Source organism: Tauraco erythrolophus, chromosome 11 (genome assembly GCF_009769465.1).
Source record: "Tauraco erythrolophus isolate bTauEry1 chromosome 11, bTauEry1.pri, whole genome shotgun sequence".
Lineage (NCBI taxonomy): Eukaryota > Metazoa > Chordata > Aves > Musophagiformes > Musophagidae > Tauraco > Tauraco erythrolophus.
The window spans coordinates 6,697,220-6,710,826 of record NC_141475.1 but is presented as its reverse complement, the minus strand read 5'-3'; the positions used below and the strand labels follow the sequence as shown (position 1 = coordinate 6,710,826).

At 50.5% G+C, this 13,607-nt stretch overlaps 1 protein-coding gene across 2 annotated transcripts; it reads right to left on the bottom strand.

The window, feature by feature from the left end:
- Positions 1–2,412: 2,412 nt before the first annotated feature.
- On the bottom strand, positions 2,413–4,202 carry LOC104373531 (transcription cofactor HES-6-like). 2 transcript variants are annotated; one of them, XM_086618679.1, is made up of 4 exons: positions 4,140–4,202; positions 3,570–3,665; positions 3,335–3,413; positions 2,413–2,858 (listed from the first exon to the last, which is right to left on the bottom strand). In XM_086618679.1, exons 1-4 carry the CDS (start codon positions 4,200–4,202, stop codon positions 2,413–2,415), a joined length of 684 nt encoding a protein of 227 aa, XP_086474805.1. The 2 variants fall into 2 exon arrangements, with proteins under 2 accessions (XP_086474805.1, XP_086474807.1); XM_086618681.1 differs by having other exon boundaries at positions 3,335–3,410.
- Between the last annotated feature and the right edge of the window lie 9,405 nt (positions 4,203–13,607).

Here is a 13,607-nt window from a genome sequence, read left to right as displayed (position 1 = left end):
ATCTTCTGCCTTCCTGAAGAAATGTTTCCTTTTACTGAGAATTAGCGACTTGAAACAGATTCGCAGAATGTTGGCTGGATACGTGACAGGGAGATCATTGAAAAGGTCACTCTGAGTTTGAAATGAAGGCAGTGAAAAATCAGTGTCTTGTACTAAAGCTGTTCCTGGAGATTGTTGGCCAAGTATCGCAGTCTCGCCGTTCTATTTTTAAAACTCTCTTGCCAGCTGTGATGTGACCCTTCCCTCCACACTCACAGCAGAAAAAAAAACCCCTTACTGATTAGAAACAGGAAATAATAAAACTCACTAACCACAAAGTATTTTCAAACACACGCAGTAAACAAGCAGAGATGGTGAGAAATACGTATTTCCCACTGATCTCTTTTCAGTACAGTAGCGTAGCCCACAGTTATAGTCACTGGGGATTTACAGCTTTTAGGGGGAAAGTATGTTTTGAAGTTGATGCTGTCAAACCATAGTAAAATATTTTCATCACAGCCTCTGCCAGCATAACAATAAGGTGGCCACAAGAGCTGTGAGATGTGTTACTGACACCTTCTAGAAGTAAGTAAAAACTTCAGCCCCTCTTGCCTGCCCCACTAGTGTGCAGACCCCAGCGCTGGGCAATGGAGGTTCCTCTGGTGGGTGCAGCCGTGGGGGCTCGTGTGGCACAAGGACTTTATCTAAACTCAGCAATATGCACGATAATCAACTGGGAAGATCTTTAAAGTCTTTCCTTTTCCAGGATTTTGCTGTTTGCTTTGCCTGAACGTTTTCTCTGCCCGTGAGTATTCTGTGCACTTGGCTGTGGCTGTTTGCTTGGGCTGGCCCCGGCTCCCACCCTCCCCTGGATTTTTGTAGTGGGATGATCGGGAGGTATTTTCTGTATTGGTGGTCACTCCAAAGGTTCCCATCAGTAAAGGGGGAAGCCCTAATTTTCAGACAGGGGGTGGAAACTGAGGCTGCAGGAAGATCTGTACAATTCTGCGTCTTTACCTGCCTTCTGACCCCAGGGTTCAAGAAACCGTGCCCCCTGCACAGCCGTGTGCAGGCCAGTTGTTTCTCCTACCACCCTTATGCCACCGCTCCTAATGGCTTTTCAAGAGGGCTGGATAAAAGGGAGAGAGAACTTCACAGAAAAAGATGCTAAAACCAGAGGTGATGGTTTTCACTCCTTCAGCACATCATCAAATAGATCTCGCTGCATAATGAGCCCCTCTGAACTGGACTCCATTAATTAGTATGCGCAGTGTTTGTTTAAGAGATCTTTGCTCTTTTCTTTTAACTGTGAGGAACTTCTAACTGCCTTTGAGATGAAAAACTGGGACCAAATGTTGCCAACAGGCTGAGCAGATTTGTCCCAGACTCCCTGGTCCAATTTGGAGGGAATTTTACCTTCTGCCCTTTAGATTCTCTCTGTGATTTCTTTGTAAGTAAAAGCTAAAGCATTGATCCAGGCTGATAAACCCAACTCCTGATGTCTTTTGAAACTTCCAAGTGTTATGGTGATCCAGGTGACTGTGTGTGTACACACACACTGCTTTTTCTGCAAAGCATCAGCGGCAAAAACCGAACCGTCTCTTTAACTGCATTCAGGAAAAACTGTTTGTGAAAGAAAAAAACAAAAGCAGATCCCCAAGTACTGTTTATTCAGAGCAGAGGGGATGGAGGCTGGGAGAATATTTGTTGTTATCTTCCAAAAGTTTATTTAGAACTTTTAGTTGCATAAACAAACAAACAAAAAATCCCTAAATGTAACTCTATGTAACATATATATATATATACACACACTTAAGTCACTAGTTTAACAGTTCTGTCAGGGTGTGCAGGCAGCTGGGAACAGCACAGACAGCGTGAGCAATGCAGGGAGCGTTTCTGAGCCGTCCAAACCACGTCTCTCTCTTTCTTTTCCTTTTTTTTTTTTTTTTTTCCTAATCACTGCAGCATTCCTGCTGCACAGGAGTCAGATCTGGAATCTCCTGCAGCTGCACAGGGATAATAATAAAAATAAAAAGCAGAAGAGATTGGCTGTTTACTCCTTTGTCCAAAGAAGTGATCTCAGCAGCTTATGTGAGATCTGAGAGAGCAGCTTAATGCCAGAGAGGGTCTTTGCTTGTATTTTTATTAATCAGAAGTTAATTATTTTAATGTAAGAGAAGAAAGCTGTATAATTAATATACACTAAAGAGCATGAGAGGATTCTATACAATAATTTAGATGTATTAAATAAATACAAAATAATAGCAGCCTTCTACAATGCAGGCTACACATAGGTTTACTTCGTCTTGAAGTACCCTGGTCTTTAGTACACCTACAGGAACAGACTTGCCCCACAAGTGTTTTAAAGAAACATATCTATAAGATACATACGTAAGAGTGTCTAAGGTTAGGCTCAACATTTTAAAACACATTTTACCACGGTCTCCACATATCTAACGACCCCATTCTTGGGTTGTTATGGGAAAAATTTGGCTGCAGGACCTGTCTGGGAGGTGCAGCATCAACCTGGCTGAAAACTGACAGCTGCGGCAGCTGGAAGGAATTCTTGGAAGCCTGCTTGTTCTCCGCCGGGTAGAAGCGCTCCTGTGCCAGGTTTGTGCCCCGCGTTCTCCCCTTAGGGCTCAGGGGGCTTTTTGGCATCGAGGGAAGCTGCTGAGATGGGCTGGAAGACCTTAATGCCGCTTTGCCGGTGTCTTCGCCAGACCTGGGTAAGGATTTCAGCAGGTGGTTCAGCAGCCGTGCTCCGAGGGTCTTGTCCATCCACTCGCAGGTGAGGAGGAGGTTGTGCACCTCGTGCATGCACTGGATGTACCCCGTGCTGTACCTCTGCTGTGCTTCGAGCCCCAGTTTGGAGTCGGCTGCATTGGAGGGGAGACAAGGGGAGTTGGTGAGCGGGTAAAAGCCTCCCGCACGTCCCTGCTGACAAGCGGTCCCCAGGTCCCCCTGCCCATGGGCTCCCCGGGGACTCGTTGCTGAAGCCGACGGGGCTTTACCACAAAGGGGGTCATTTGCGGGGCACAGGGGGAAGATGATGCAGGGTGCGAGGGGCGCAGGCAGGCAGCCTCCACCTCCTCCTGCCCACCGCCAAGGGCAACATTGCAACAAAAAGCAGAAAGCAGCTCTGGAAGAGGAAGAACCCTTCCGTGGGTTCGCTGGTGCCCAGCTCCATCTCCCCACCTAGTGGAGACAGTCAAGCCCCAGCAGCAGCCCCAGCCTCAACTGGGGCTGGTTTTAGTGAAAGATGCTTTTGCCAAGCTGCCAGCGGATTAAACGCGCTGGCACCCTCCTGCCCCAGTGCCGCCCGCCCTCGCAGGGTGTGGGACCGGGCACTCACCCATCAGCTTGCTGTTCTGGATGTTCTGGAGGTGCTTCACTGTCATTTCGAGGATGTCTGCTTTTTCCAGTTTAGACTGCTGATAAGGAAAGAGCGCAGCAGTTAGAGGCAATGAAGGGTTTGTACCATGCCTAGTTTCTCAAAGGAGAGGAGGAGAGAAACACTCCCCCCAGATCTATTCCCCCCACCTCACCCCAGCAAAAGGGCAAAATGCTGCGTAAAAATGAGCACTTACATCCAGGTGAAACACGCCCACAACGGTCTCCTTCAGCTGGTCCAAGCAGTTATTAATCCTTTCCCTTCGCTTCCGCTCAATCAGAGGTTTCCTTAACTAGTGGGGAAAAGAAAAGGAGGAAAAATTGCAGTTGATGTTTTTTCTTCCTCTCCCTGTTGCAGTTCAGCGAGGGCAGAGAGCCCCATCCCCTGCGTGAAACCAGCGCGGGGTGACGTGACGCTCGGCAGGGACGAGATACGGATGGAGAGCGTGCTGGAGGGAGAGCGTGCCGCCTCCAGCCCCAGTCACCGCCGGTCCTTCGGGTGGTATCAGGTCTCAATGCTCCCACTTCCACTGATTTTAAGCAGAGTTTACCCGAATGAAGCAAACAGAGAGAAACCTTTCTAAGGCAGCAAAAGGAAGCAGAAGAAGCACCCACATAAGTCAAATTCAGAGATAGCATCTTTTTAATAGAAGAAATAAAGATTTCCCTGTTTCTCTGTGCGTGTAGCCCCAGCGCCCATCATTCCTGTGCCCGGTACCGGCACCCATGCGTGAGGCTGCTGTAGCAGCAGCATGGACGGCACCTACCTTCCTCTCCTCCTTGGTGCTGGCGAGCTTGTGGGTGCCGCCGGCGGTGGCTGCAGCAGTCATTGTAATCCAGCCTGTCTGGCCCGGGTGCCAGGAGGACGGGACGGGAAGGAGGCAGTCGGGCAGTGGGTCGCTGCCTTTCCCAAACGGCTCTTTGCTGCGCCGTTGCTCTGCTGCTGTATTTATAACCCAGAATTAGCATGTGAAAGGGGACTTTCCTTGGCGGGACTTCTTTTCCCACACGAGGGGTCGAGCCCGGAGGTTTGTGGCCATCAATCAAAGCTGACAGGTCACTGCTTCTTTTCAATGACCACGCCGGCCCCCCCAAACGGCGACAGATGTCCAGCCTCCGATGCTGGGCTTTGGAGGGCTCTTTTGTTCGGAAAGAAGGGAAGGAAAATGGGCGCGCTCTGAGCAGCTTGCACGGCTCCTGGCTCGATTCACACAGATTCCCAGGGAGGGAAACAATAGCCGGGAAGCGGTTGAGTTACACCTGGGAAAATGTCTTCTACCCATCTTTTCCCCCTCTAGCTCCTCGATGCGATGCCTCTTTTTAGCCACTAACCTGCGCCCCAGCCGTTTAGCATCTTTGAAGCAGCCTCTTAATTTAATAATAGAGTACTTGAGCAAGGAGTTCCTGCTCCCAGGAATTATTACTACAAGGTAGTGATGACTGATTAAAAGCTGTTGACAGCAGATGCCCATAGGAAGGTTGTTTCCATCGCAGAAATCCTCTAGCGAAAACATGGGAACTTTATTTACCTCTTGGGAACCCAAAATTCTCCATTGCATGCAGATGGATGTAGGAAATACGTAACTCTTCTAGGTTTTGACTGCTGTGTAGGATTTAATATTAATCTTACAGGCCATTGCACATGCAAACAAACCTAGAGGTGAGTTAGTTTGGTGCGTTTTTTACTTTGATTTTTTTCCCCCCATGCTGTGAGGAGTCTTGGGTGGCTTTGGGGGGGAAGGGTGTTTTTTCGTTTCGCTCCTCTGAAATGCTAGTGCAGAAGCAGACGGTTCTTTGGAGGAGGCTTGGCACAGGATGAGAACCCCCTCTTACGCTTGCTCACTTCTGCCTGGTTTCAAGGAGAGCATGAAGGTGTTTTTTCATGACTGTGCTTTTGCTTTCTGATGGTTGCCTTGCTAATGAGCAGGATTTGGCAGTGTCCTGTTGAGTCCCGCAGGTGAAGCTCTTTGTGTTGGTGTTGAATGTGTCACCTTATTGAAATGGAGAGGAAGCGACCGCAGCGGTTCAGAAGCTCCGTGAGCCGTCCCGACCCACCGGTGGGATTTCCCAGCAGCCGGCGCAGCGCCGCGGCTGCAGAGCCCTCTCTCCCCACCTCCAGCGGTGAGTGGGGATGTACCCCAGCCATAAAATCGAGGACACTGTCCCTTGCTTAAACGCCACGTGGGCGTGTGTTTGCCTGTGTGTAAATGCAAACATACTTGCAGCATGTCTGTACGCCCCGCTGGCTGGGCTCCTCAGGAAAACCTGTCCCCAGACATGGGATCTGGCAGGTGGAGGTTGTTTGTCAGTCAAAGGCAGAGCTGGGGTGCAGTTACCCGGTTTTATAAACACCCTGCTTGGCAAGGGTCCGTGATAGGCTGGTGTGGTTGTTATGCTGGGAGAGGAGGGTTTCGGAGACAAAGGTTAGTGACTTCTCCTTTGTGCCAGGTAGAGGGATGAGCTTCTTATCCCAGGTGTGTCCCCCGCACAGAACGGCAAAGGAGGTCCCTCTGCCCCATGTGAGAGCCCCTCACGTCAGCCAGCCCTGGCTGCTCATGAGTGAGGGCTCCGTTGGTTTTTCAAGCTTTTTCCAGCCCGCCTGGGGAAGTGGAGTGTTGCTGCTATTTATAAAAGGCATAGCTGAGGCATCTGTATCGCCACGCAACTCCAGCAGCTTGGCATGGAAGAGGCAGCGGGTGGGCTGGGGCAGGGCTCTGTCCTGCACGTGGGTAGCAGGGTACAGAGTGGGCTCCTGGCTCTGAACGGTTTGCTAGGGCGCTCGAGGCTGGGAGCACCAGCCCGTTACCTGGGCACACAGCTTCTAGCTGGGTTTGGCTTGGCTAGTGTGCGGGCAAGAGAAGTCCCCCATCCCCCTTGCCAAACACCCCTCCACCAGCACGTTGGGCAGAAAGAGGCACCTTCCCAAGGCAGTTAGGGCAGCAAAGGGAAGCCTGAGACCAACAGAGCGTAGCAGAGGTGTCAGCAAACGCAGAATTGCCTAAAAGCTCTGAAAAACTCGCCTAGTGCCTACTGGCATCCCTCCCTGGCCAGGCACAGCTGCAGGGTTCTGTGTGCACCCCGTATTGGTAGCCCAGGGGCTACCAGGAAAAGGTAGCCTGGCCAGTGCCACCAGGAAAGGTCTCTCTGCTCTCTGTGGTGGTTGCACCTCCTCCCTTGTTCTCCCTTTCCTCTTCGGCCTGGACTTGCTGCTTCTGCCTTCCCTTCCCTCCCGTTTTCCTCGCCCTGCGAGGTGCCGCTGAGGTCTGGGGCGAGAGGGATGCTCTGCCAGAGGGTCACGCACAGGCTCCCCCTGGCAAAGCGGGTTCCATGAAGCAAGCAGGGGCTGCTGGTGGCGAGGTGCTGGGTACTGGCGACGGATGGGTGTGATGGGGGGGCCAAGAACAGCACGGTGGCCCCTGGCATCTAGCCGGGGTCCGTGCCCTGCCCACTCAGGGCAGCTGAGCCCCTGAGCTCGGTGGGGTGAGACCCTCAGCTCGCTCACTGGCGTCTGCTCCGGGTGAGCTCATTTCAAGGTTCATTTGTAAGACAAGCACCGCAGTGAAAAAGCAGAGCAGCTTTTGCTGTAAACAGTTATTTTACACCTCTCAGTCAGGGCAAAGGCCTTTATTTTTGAGGCGCGGGAGAGCTGCCTTGGCTTTGGGGGACGGCCGACATCTGTGCCGGGGATTGTAGGGACCCAACAGGCCAATGCAAATGAGCATTAAAGGGAGCTTTCTGCAAATTCCCGCTTTCCTTTTGCATCGCCCACTGCCAGGTTTGACTGAAAAGGGGATTCTCCTTCGTAAACAAAGCCTCTCTTTTTTCCTGAGCTTTCAAAAAAAAAAAAAAAAAAAGAAAGAGAAAGGGGTCAGGCTGCTCGGGGTTTTCTTTTTTGCTATTTGTCTACATTTCACACCCTGGAGAAAGAAAACAACTTTTAACATCTGTTCCTGCACTTTTTAAGAAGGAAAGAAAGGCTCTTGAAAAAGGGGAAAGTGTGGCAGATGTTGGCAGGTTCCCTCCGATGCAGATGTCTTGCTCTGAAGAAAACTTTCTTTGGAGACTGGCGGCCAAGGCTCCTCTTTGACTCGGGACACGCGACTGCCTAGCGAACGAAGGGACGTGGGAAAGCGCCGGCGAACAAAAGACCTTATTCAAACAAACCTGAGAGCCGTGAACAATCTAATAACCACCAGAGAAATGGTCAACAGCCCCCAGCCCTGCCGAGGAGGGGTTTGGGGCAGCCAGGGGCCACGGGATGAGGGAATTTTGCTGTGTCCCTGGGATTGCGAGCAGGGGTGTCCCCTCTTTGCCCCCTCCCTGCTCCCTCTGGGGCATCCAATGCAGAGCTTTGACCAAGGACTGTCCTTCTCAAGGTGCTAAATGGTCTCAGCTGGTTTGCAGACCCATGGCATCAGGCAGCAGAGGAGAGGTACCTGCCGGGTGGCTGGGTGGTCCTGTCCCACGCGCGCTGGCCAAGGCATCAGCCAAGGCAGAGGGAGAGAAGCAACTACAGGACAGCAAGGATGTGGCAAGACACAATATCTTGGTACACAAATTTAATTAAGCTTTTAAATAAGAGGTTCTGCCAAGATAATAATAATAAAAAAAACCAACCCTATTGATTTGGACTGGTTGAAAGATCCTTGTGAAACTAATTTTCAGGAAAGATTTTTTTAATGGAAAGCAAACATATTGAAAGAAAAAAGTATTTTCTGTGAACCTTTCGTTCACCCACTCCCCTTCTCTCTGGCTGGTAAAATAAAATTATTTAAATAAAGTTTTTACCAGGAAAACTGGTAATATTTCAGTTTAGGCACTTCTTGGGAAAAAAGTGAGAATCCTACAGAAAAGAAAGCAGAGCCAAGAAAATTCCCATAAGTAAGTAAATAATTCTGGTTTGCTGTTGAAGCTGAGGAGCTCTGTGATTATTCCTCTAATTCCTCCAAGTTTTGTTCTGCCTCATCTCTGTCCCAGTCCATTTGCCCTGGGATCTGGGCAGGGCAGAGCCGCTCCTGCTGGCCAGGCTGCCTTGTGCCGGAGCAGCTGTGCCTCTGCCCTGCGCGGGGCTGGAGGGGAAAGCCTGGTGAGATGGAGCTGTGTTGCCTCTTTGGAGGTCAAGTGCTGGGGGGGAGCAGCCCAAACCCCTGCTGTGGGAGTCCTCCGTGGCTGTGCCATCAGCAGAGCCCTCCCTGCGCGGCGGCTGGGAAGCAGGAGCTGTCTCGGCTGGGCTGAGGAGCCCCACGCTGCAGGAAGGACACTGCATGTCACCAGAGACCCTGCCCCGAGGTGCAGCCGCAGCGCCTGCTCCGCAACCCACATTCCCTTCCCCGGGGACGGGTCCCAGACTCGCTTTACCGTAAGCAAATGCTCCCCCAGGACGGGCTGTTTCACAGGGGCTTTAGTCGTTCTCAATAAAGAGGGTTTTGTTTGGGTTTTCCAGAAGGTCAGGTCTGGTTCAAGGTTGAGGTTTAAACATGAGGGGCAAAGCTCTCCTGTGAAATATTTAGATCTGGAGGTTTCTCGATAGCCGTAAGTCCCGAGCAGCCTGTCCTAAAGCCCTGTGTCACTCAGAGGTGATTTGCTCCTAAAATGTGACAGCGAGAGAGGAACGCGAGGTGCAGGACGTGCCGGAGCGCTGACTTGGCCACGCTGGGTCCGGCAGGTGCAGGCAGTGCCCGGGCACGTACGCTGCAGCCCCTCGGAGAGTGCTCACTGCTGGATCCCCCAGGGACCAGGCTGCATCTCCAGGCTGGCTCAGTTCAGGACGTTGTACCTGCCATGTCCCATCTCAGCTGGTGCAGGAAGACCATGTGTCCCGCAGCCTGGCCAGGACAGGATAGCACTGGAACTAAGCTGGGGCAGAAAAGCAAAGGGTGATTTATCTGTGCTTGGGGCGTGGAGAAGAGCGTTTGCAGTCATTTGTCATTTTAGGGAGAGCCGGCTGAGAGCGCAGCCTTGATGCAGCAGACACCATCCACGATGGGCCACGGGACTGAAGGCATTGTCAGAGCTTGCGGCAAGGGGAGCTACAGCTGTGCTGGGGGAGGCTGCTCCAGACACCCGTTGTGTTGGAAGGCTGCATCGGTTAAATCCTTGTCCGTACCAGATGCCCATTTTTGGCAGAGGGCTGGGAGGTGATGAGGTTTGTGGCTGGGCGGGAGTTGTGTAGAGAGCAGGGAAGAAGCAGAGGGCATGTGGGGGATGAGTCTTGATGTCTGCGGTCAAGCGGTGGCCTGACAAGGCAATGTCCTGTGCAGTTCACCATGATGTAGACAGGGGTAGGAGCACAGCTGAAGGTTCATCTGCTCCAAAGATATTTACGGGTCGAGAGAGAGAAGACATGTATGGCACTGGACAGTGCTACATGCAGTAGGTTCATCATAGAGGAAGTCCAGCTCCAGAAGTAGCATTGGACATCTTCTGGAAACTATGTTGACGTTTCTCGATCCAGCTCCTTTACCGACTGCACCAAACCTCGCTAGCCTCAGCTCGGCTTCCTCGGTACCAGCTGGCTCTACCATCTTCAGGAGTGGACTCCTGGGACAGGAAATAATTACAAGGCTGGTACCAGCTGAGTAATTCTCAGCTTTTCTGTCACACCCCCCAACCCAGTCTCCGTGTTAAGGATCAGCTGATGCTCCTGCTGTTGCTCAAGCTGCCTCCTGCCATCTCCCGCCTGGCAGGTTAGCAGTGCTCCCGGTCCCAGAGGAAGTCTTATCTGCTGCTTCCCAGCCAGAAAGCTGCTGCTTGCAACACAGCTCCCAGGCCAAGAGCACCTTACAGGAAGGAGAAAACCCGGTAAACCATGTGGAAGGTGACAGGCTGGTGAGGGTTAGCCTCTTGCCTGTGCCTAAGTGGTGGTGTGAGGGGGAAGAGCCAAGCTTGGTGGAGAGGGCATAGGGGGCTTTGAGGGAACATTCAAGGGGGTTCTCGAACCGTCCTCATGGGGCATCCCAGGAGCTGTTTTATTCAGGATGGCAGCTCTGGGCTTTCTCACACTCTCTGTGTGTGTGATGTTACCAGATCTCACCTGATAACAAGCCTCATCTATAATGCAGCAAGCGCTTGGTCTATTCAGTAAGCTTCACTTTCACAGCAGCACGGGTGCTTGGCTCCCCAAATGTCACAACCCAGTGCTTAGCACCCCTTATCCCAGCCCCTGCACACGCCTTATCCCAGCCCCTGCATGCCCTGTGCAGCCTGTTTCTTCTTAGCTTCTCCGTTCCCGAGGCCACAGAAGGATCTGGGTTAAGTTTCACCTTTGTGAGGTAAATCTCTCTTCTGTGACTGGGAGTAAATGTGGCTTTCATCCCGGCTTGGCCACGTGCCACTAGCAGCTTTCTTTTTATAGTACGTGCTTATACGGGTACTGACACCACATCCTGACCCCCTGACACAAAATACTCGTCAGCGCAAACGAGGCCAGTCACCGTTAAGGGTCTGCAGGGAGAGCGACGTGCAGCCCCCCTGCCAGCACCGTGTCCCGGGCCACGGGCAGGTGGGCGGCTACTGCTGCTGCTGCAGGGACGGCGGGATGGCCAGGAGGGCACCGGGCTCACCAGTGTTTCCTACGTGCTGCTCGTTTCTGGTGCTGCAGGGCCGGGATTGCAGCACCCCAGGAAGTGGGGAAACACTCGGGGGTTTTGTGCTCACTGGTTTAGTTTCAGCACAGCCCAGCTGCTGCTGGGACAGCGGAAAACACAAGGGTTTAGGGTAGGAGGGCATGAACCGCCTTGTCTCTGATGTTTGGGAACCAAGTCTGTCCTGGACTGTACATAAAAATCACATCTGCTCTCAAGCTATTTTTTTTGTATATGTATTTTTATATCTAATTTTTTTACCAATTAAAGAAGAAAGTTTTACACTACTTTTGGTCTTACAAATACTATCTGGTTTTAACTCTCTCTCTCTCCTCTTGAATTTCTCTATTTTTTTTTCCTCTTCAAATATATTTAGGAGACTGTCCTTTTTTACAAGAATGAGGATTTCTTATTCCTCTGGAGGAACCAAAGGGTGTAGGAAGTCCCGCTAGCTCTTGGGGCACAGTCACTCAGTGGAAGACCAGAGGCCCAATGGGGTGAAGAGCAGCCAGAACCATGAGAAGCTGGGTGATGCTCCATGGACCGGTCTGTGAAGGGGAAAAGCAGAGCTTGCACTTGTCTCAGCTTCTCCATAATGAGGCATGTAAAAATAATAACAAAAACCCCACTGAGACAACCCTTTTTTTCTTTCTTATCTGTTTTTAACGTTGGGAGCTGTGCCCTGGGTTCGCTGTCAAAAAGTGAAAGAGGCCACGACACACGTGAGCTCCCCAAGGAGTTTTCCAGAGGAATACCAGTGATTGGCTGGGTGTTTGATTGTGTTTTGAAGGCGTTTGCTCCCATCTCGTTGTTCCTGGTGCGTAGATATACTCACATGCAGACAGCGACTCACTTGCACACCTGCACACGGAAGATTTTCAAAAGATAGAAATTTCACCATAGAACATAAATGAACTCTCTTTCGAAGGTGAATCCCACTGAGCTGGGGGAAAGGGGCTCAGCCCTTCCCCAAACCAGTGCCTGACTTTGAAGGTGAGGACAGGCAGAGGTCCGGAGTGGCCTCCTCCTTGGAAGCCAGGGATCCCATCAGGAGGACAAGGGAGAGGAGCAGCAGGAGAGGCACAAAAAATATCTGGAGAGTCTCAGGAAGTCCCTGCACGTATTTGCCAGAGTGGCTCAACATAGATTTAAGCGTCAAGCGACGTGGCGATGGCTCCTGTGTTAACTGGGCCCCACAGCAGCTGAGACTGAATCCAGCTGAACAGCAGCACTAAGCCCACGCCGTTCACTGCAGCAGTTTTCTGCTGTAAGACTTAATTAGTTTCTGCCAAGTCCTTTGAAGGGGTAAAGCGCTAAGTAAGCGCGTAGCCGCGTTATCCAGAAGGTGTGGGCTTCAAAGCTTAACGGGCGCCACTTAAATATGAACCAAGTTAGTGATCTTGGTTTATAATTTCTTTTAAATGTAAAAGAACAGGGAAAGCACCTGAAAAAAACACCCCTCTGGTTGTTTGGTAGTGCTGAGCCTGAGGAAGAATCACTTAAAAAAGCCAGCTATCCAGAAGATGAGCAATCGGCTTTCAGTTCCCCTTCTCTGGCTTTCAACTTTAACCTGCCACTATCACCAGGAAAAACCTTTCTCCTTCTATAATTGTCTGTTGTAGAATTGATTCCGTAAAAGCGGGAGAATAAAAGTGCTGAGAAATAGTAAAAGAAAAGCAGTCCTTTCAGAAAGATTGGTGGGTAGAGGAAGTTCCTGCGGTACCTCTGCGGTAGCTCAGCATCTCTTCTCCCAAAGCCTCATGCCATTTGCACGTGGCAGCGAGCCCTCGCATGGACGCGTGGAGTGAGGCTGGCTCACAGGGATGGTGGTCATTCAGGCATGGGTGACCAGCGGAGCACAACATCACCCATCGAGAGCACCCTGGTGGGCTGCCCACCTGGGAGGCACCATGCAGGTCCCTGGCCCTTGGCTGTCTTCTGCCATTGCTGACCATACGAGTGTTAGAAGGATGAGAACTAAAGGCTCCTGACAATGTTTGGAATATCCTTTTTAATCGTTTCACCAGTGTTCACAGCCTTGTGTCTTTCCTGTATGATTTGGGATTTGTAGATGTATTTTCTTCCAGTTCTATTGAATTAATGGATGTATTTGATTGGGGTTTTGCCTTTTTTTTTTTTTTTTCCCTAAGTCAGGAAATACATTCTTCTATGGTGCTGTTTTTCAGAGTGACTTCTGTTATATCTTTTCGTGTTTACCACACTAATGGAAATCTGTTTTTGACTTTAGTAGCAGATTCTCGCTGGAATGGATGCTGTGCATTATAGATAACTTTCAACTGTTCCACAGTAATAAAAAGTTTATTAAAAGGACGTGTTTCTGCAGAATGACATACTGCTGTTGCTGTCTAGGAAAGGAATTTGCAATGGATTTTTTTCCCCTATGATTCTTCTGGCAATTGTTTTTCTTTTTGACAATCTTTACATGCTACGCTTGGTTTTTGTGGTTTGCAATAATACTTTTAAAATGTGTTTTAATTCTGAAATGGCACCTTGAATTGAGGATAAATCATAGCATTCCTGTGAGGAAAAAAACCCAACTGATATGGAAGACAATTACATTTATTTGTGCTTTCTACTGTAAATAGGTTCCTGTTTGTTATGTATTAATTGAATAAACTGAAAGGTAACAAA

What these genes read in the sequence shown, in the direction of transcription:
- LOC104373531 (XM_086618679.1), bottom strand. Translation starts at nt 4,202, where the DNA reads ATGACTGCTGCAGCCACCGCCGGCGGCACCCACAAGCTCGCCAGCACC. An exon ending in TGGGCGTGTTTCACCTGGAT is followed by an intron (nt 3,414 to 3,569) that starts GTAAGTGCTCAT and finishes TTTCCTTATCAG; the next exon opens with CAGTCTAAACTGGAAAAAGC. An exon ending in CCAGAACAGCAAGCTGATGG is followed by an intron (nt 2,859 to 3,334) that starts GTGAGTGCCCGG and finishes CCTCCAATGCAG; the next exon opens with CCGACTCCAAACTGGGGCTC.